The 5516-nt window shown below is 53.1% G+C and overlaps 1 protein-coding gene across 1 annotated transcript; it reads left to right on the forward strand.

Moving 5' to 3' along the window:
• Positions 1-326: 326 nt before the first annotated feature.
• Positions 327-2192, forward strand: LOC109769374 (protein ANTAGONIST OF LIKE HETEROCHROMATIN PROTEIN 1-like). Its single transcript, XM_020328124.3, has one exon. The coding sequence runs from the start codon at positions 456-458 to the stop codon at positions 2082-2084; it is 1629 nt and encodes a 542-aa protein (XP_020183713.1). The 5' UTR covers positions 327-455; the 3' UTR covers positions 2085-2192.
• Positions 2193-5516: the final 3324 nt, after the last annotated feature.

Below are 5516 nucleotides of genomic sequence, written 5' to 3' on the forward strand. Positions count from 1 at the left end.
AATCCCCACGGCACAACATTTGAATAAACATGGCCTGGTAGCCCAACACGTACGTACAGCACGCCAGTCGTGACGCAAAGCGACGGCTCCATTAGGCGGCGTCAGAACATTCTTTCGGCAACTGACAAACAATCGATCGGACTACTACTAGTACCACTGACTGGGGTTCGAGAGCGACGTCGCGAGGCGCCTTCTCCCACTCGCTGCGTTCCCATGTTCTCCCCGACCGCGTGAGCGAGCCGCGGTTCCAGCGCCGCCACCAACCGTCGCCTTCCTTCCTTCCTTCTCTCCGCGTGGCCCGAACCTTTATATACCCTGACTCCATCCACCGACCCTCGCAGCCCTCTCGCCGGAGGATCGATACTTGCTCGTCTTTGTCTCTTCTCTATCCTCAATCTCGATCCCATCCCACCATTGTTTCTGCTGTTCCACCGTACCCACAAAACTCCACTTAGATGATGAGAAACCAGCCTTACGTGGGGTCGCACCACTATTCCACCCAAACCATGGCCGACGGCGGAGACCTGTCCTACCTCGATTACTATTTCGAGCAGGACGCTGTGTCTGAGTCTGCGCCGGCCCCGGTGAACCCGCAGGGGAGCAAGAAGAGGGGGGCGTCAGAGATGGAGGTTGAGGCGCCGCAGGGGCAGGGCGTGGTGAATCTGTGGAATGAGATGGGGGCGAGGGAGCCGGGGTTTAAGAGGCAGAACTCGCTGTGGGAGTCAATGGATACCAGTGGCGGGCTAGCGCTTCATGTGGTGGAGTCATCGGTGGGGTTTGGGGTGCCGCATGTGCAGGGCATGGTCAACCTGGGAGCAGAGTGGATGGGAGGGGTGCCGTCGGTCTCGGGGGCGCGGGGGTCCAAGAGGCAGCGCTCGCCGTCGGGCTCAATGGAGACCGCTAGTGGCGTGGACAGCAATGAAGACGGCGGAAGCGAGATCGTGGATGAGTATGTGGTGCTGGCCACGGTGACGAGGGAGAAGGGCGTTGGCGGCGGAGGGAGGCGGCTGTGGAAGAAGGACCGCCACAGCGCGTGGTGGGACACGGTTAGCAGCTCGGGCTACCCGGCGGCGGACTTCAGGCACCATTTCCGCATGTCCCCCTACACGTTCCAGGTTCTGTGCGAGCAGCTGGCGGCCGCCGTCCGCAAGGAGGACACCGCGCTGCGCGCCGCCATCCCCGTGCAGAAGCGTGTCGCCGTCTGCGTCTGGCGCCTCGCCACCGGGGAGCCCCTCCGCAAGGTCGCCGATCGCTTCGCCATCGGGGTCTCCACCTGCCACAAGCTCGTGCTCGACGTCTGCGCCGCCATCCAGGCCACGGTCGTGCCCAACGTCATCCAGTGGCCGGACGCCGCCACCATGGCCACCAACGCGGCAAAGTTCGAGGCCTTGTCGGGCATCCCAGGCATCATCGGCGCCGTCCACACCACCCACGTGGCCATCATCGCGCCCAAGCACCATGTCATCAACTACTTAAACCCCCGCGCCACGGCGCGAAAGAGCAAGACCTGCTACAACATCACCCTGCAGGCGTCGGTGGACGCGGACGGGACCTTCACCGACATCTGCGTCAGCCCAGGCGCCATGGCCGACGAGCAAACCCTCCTCCTCTGGTCGATGAACAAGCCCAAGCTTACCGAGGAGACCCTTGGCCAGGGCATGCGCGTGGTCGGCGGCGCCGGCTACCCGCTCACGGACTGGATGCTGGTGCCCTACTCCCACCAGAATCTGACGTGGACGCAGCACGAGTTCAACCAGAGACTGGCAAAGGCACGCGCCGTGGCCGTCACCTCGTTCCAGAGGCTCAAGGCGCGTTGGGCCTGCCTCCAGAGGCGCACCGAGGTCAAGGTGGACGACCTTTCCGTCATGCTCGGCGCGTGCTGCACGCTACACAACATCTGCGAGCACAGCGGCGAACCCTTCGACCTCCAGCTGCTGCACGGCGTGGAGCTCGACCTAGACGACGACAACCACATGGTCGCCAATGACCCCGTGCCCTCCCCCGCCGCTGCGCAGATGCGAGACACCATCGCCCACAACATGCTCCACCATGCCACCGTGGCCGGCGCTGGGTCTTTCTACTAGCTAGCAGCTACTGTACCTGTTTCATTTCTTGACCGGATCGATCAGCCGCCGATCCAGAGTACGTAAAAGAAATAATTAAGGGAGTAGGGCACCAAAATTCATTTGTTATTTAGTTTTTGTTGGAAGGGGAAGAGCGAAAGTTTTCTTCTCGAGACTAGTCATTCCAGGCAATGTTTTCTTGCTTTTAGGTTCGGACACAAGATTATGGTTTGAGATATGGACGCGCCCAATGCGAGCCGTCGGATTCAAAACGAACGCTATCTAGGTCGTTTGGATCTGAAGCGAACGTCCGACTAGTCGGAGATTAGCTTTGTCGTTGTTAGGTAGGTGGGGAGATTCGAACCCATATGGCTTGAGTTGGAAGATTTGAACCCAGGTGGTCATCGAAATTTTGTGGACCAAAATTCTATGAATTTGAAATGAAAGTGATCGAGTTTGTTAAATAAGGATGACTGGATGAGTACATTGAACTAGGCAACTAGTCATATGTTTCAAACATTGGCAAACACAGAAATGGTTTCAACATAACTATCGTGCAATGTGTGATCTTGAAATAAAATACTACTACCTCCGTAACTAAATATAAGATGTTTTTGCAGTTCTATTAAACTACAAAAACGTACAAGATGTTTTTGCAGTTCAAAACTAAATATAAGACGTTTTTGCAATTCAATTGAAATGCAAAACGTCTTCTATTTAATTATAACGGGTATATAGTTGTTGCAGTTGCTAGGTCTATGCAAATAACGAGAAATCATGAGGTTTCTAGATGTTTGAATATTACTCCCTCCATTCGTAAATATTAGCCTTTTTAGATATTTTAATACAGACTATATACGAAGCAAAATAAGTGAATCTACATTCTAAAATATGTCTATATACATCCGTATGTAGTCTGTGTTGAAATCTCTAATAAAAACCTTATATTTAAGAATGAAGGGATTACATTACAAAAAAAATGAATCTTTGTGAGGCTTATCTTTCCATGAGGGCCAGTCTTTATTAAAGAAAATGATTGAGAAACCAGGAGGGTAGGATCTGTGAGTTGCTATATATAAAGACAAAACTGTGTTCGGTTGGGGAAAGAAAAAGATTAGCCTTTGCGCGAAGATAGGTATGCCTAGTCATTCCAGAGAGATAATGTAACATAAATCAATTCGTATTTTCTGAAAAGGCATATATACTACGACGTACGTGGTGTTTATAGCTGACATGCATACCGTATCTATCGACCCGCTGCGTTCTGTCATGGCAACCCGTCGTTATAATAAGATGTAAGGTGGAATTCACCATGTATTGATCATCAGTCAGGAGTACAATTTATACAACAGAGGTTACAACAGCAGGAGCGCCTCAGGAGGGCGTCGTGCGTAACAGACGCACGGTAGGCGTGCGTCGTGGAGCCTATCCAGAGGCGCCGCATGACTCGGCCAGGTTGGTGCAGGAGGAGTCATGGCAGTCGTGGTAGCCGTTTTCCAACAGCCCCCCGCAGTCGAAACGGGGTCGTCGACGACGTTGAGGCTGGAACAAAACTCCACGAAGATGCTGGTCGGCAACCCTTTAGTGAAGACGTCGGCAAACTGCGAGGACGACGGTACATGAAGAACACAAACATCTCCGAAGGCCACACGATCACGAACAAAGTGTAGATCGATCTCCACGTGCTTGGTTCGTTGGTGCTGAACCGGGTTGGAGGAGAGGTACGTGGCGGATATGTTGTCACAGTAGACGATCGTCGCACGTTCAGGTGGCCGCCCAATCTCCTGAAGAAGCTGGCGGAGCCAGCACGACTCGGCGACGGCGTTAGCAACCACCCGATACTCCGCCTCCGCGCTGGATCGAGACACCGTCGCTTGCCACTTCGACGACCAGGATATGAGGTTGTCGCCAAGATACATGCAATACCCTGAGGTAGAGCGGCGGGTGTCGGGGCACCCGGCCCAATCGGCGTCGGTGTACGCCACGAGCTGAGATGACGACGATGGCCGGAGAAGAAGCCCGAGATGTGCAGTCCCGCGGAGATAGCGAAGGATGCGCTTGAGGAGCGCGACGTGAGGGGTGCGTGGTGAATGCATGACCAAGCAAACCTGCTGGACGGCGTAAGCAATGTCGGGGCGTGTGAGCGTAAGGTATTGCAGCGCGCCGGCGAGGCTGCGGAAGAGGGACGGGTCCGGAGCGGGAGCACCAGCGGTGGCGGAGAGCTTGGCTTTGGTGTCGGCGGGGGTGGCAATGGGGTTGCAATTTAGCATGGAGGCGCGGTCGAGGATCTCGAGGGTGTATTGGTGCTGGGAGAGGAAGAGCCCGCGCGCGCTGCGCTGGACGTTGATGCCCAGAAAGTGGTGGAGAGTGCCGAGGTTGGTCATGGAGAACTCGGTGGTGATGGCAGCGAGCAGGTGATGGGTGCTGGCAGTGAGGATTATGTCATCAATGTATAAGAGGAGGTATGCCATGGCGGTGCCACGTCGGAGAATGAAGAGCGAGGAGTCACTGCGCGAGGCCACAAAGCCCAGGGTGAGGAGGAAAGAGGTGAACCGCTGAAACCACGCGCGGGGCGCCTGTTTAAGCCCATACAAGGACTTGTGAAGTTTGCACACGGCCGTGGGGTGTGCGGTGTCGATGAAGCCGGCGGGTTGTTGACTGTAGACGACCTCGTCGAGCGTCCCATTGAGGAACGCATTCTTGACATCGAGCTGGTTGATAGCCCAGTTGTTGCTGACGGCGATGCTCAAGATGACGCGGATGGTGGCCGGCTTGACAACCGGACTGAAGGTTTCGCCGTAGTCCACGCCGGGTTGCTGGGTGAACCCCCGGAGCACCCAACGAGCTTTGTAGCGAGCGAGGGAGCCATCGGGATGTAGCTTGTGGTGAAAGATCCACTTCCCCGACACCAAGTTGACACCTGCGGGACAAGCAACCAAAGACCACGTGTTGTTTTGCACCAAAGCATTAAATTCTTCAAGCATAGCATTGTACCAGTTAGGGTCCTTGTGTGACGCCCGGGTAATCAAGCTACAGTAACCCTGTGGTAATGATGCCATGTCACTTCGATTACTCTTGTTAATCTCGCGTTAATTCAAAACTGATCCAACTTCAAATTGAATTAAAGGCAAACAACAAAAGTTTTCAAAAACTAAAACTAAAATGTCCGGGTTGTGTCAAATAAATCGTAAGTAGTAATGGTGGAGAAACCACATGTTTATAAAATATTTAAATTCTCTAAATTAACTAAAACAGCAACTAGAACAATTAATTAAATACCTTTAAGATATAAGGTTACAAACTATTTTTAATTAAATGCCTAACTAGTATTGGCAGTGGTATAACTAGTAATACTACATTAGGTGCTGTTTTTATAATGAACAAAACTAAAATGTGTAGTAAATAAAATAGCAAAACTAATTAACAGGAAAAGTAAACAAAAGAAAAAAAGGG

The sequence above is a fragment of the Aegilops tauschii genome, chromosome 3, assembly GCF_002575655.3.
Source record: "Aegilops tauschii subsp. strangulata cultivar AL8/78 chromosome 3, Aet v6.0, whole genome shotgun sequence".
NCBI classification, from domain to species: domain Eukaryota; kingdom Viridiplantae; phylum Streptophyta; class Magnoliopsida; order Poales; family Poaceae; genus Aegilops; species Aegilops tauschii.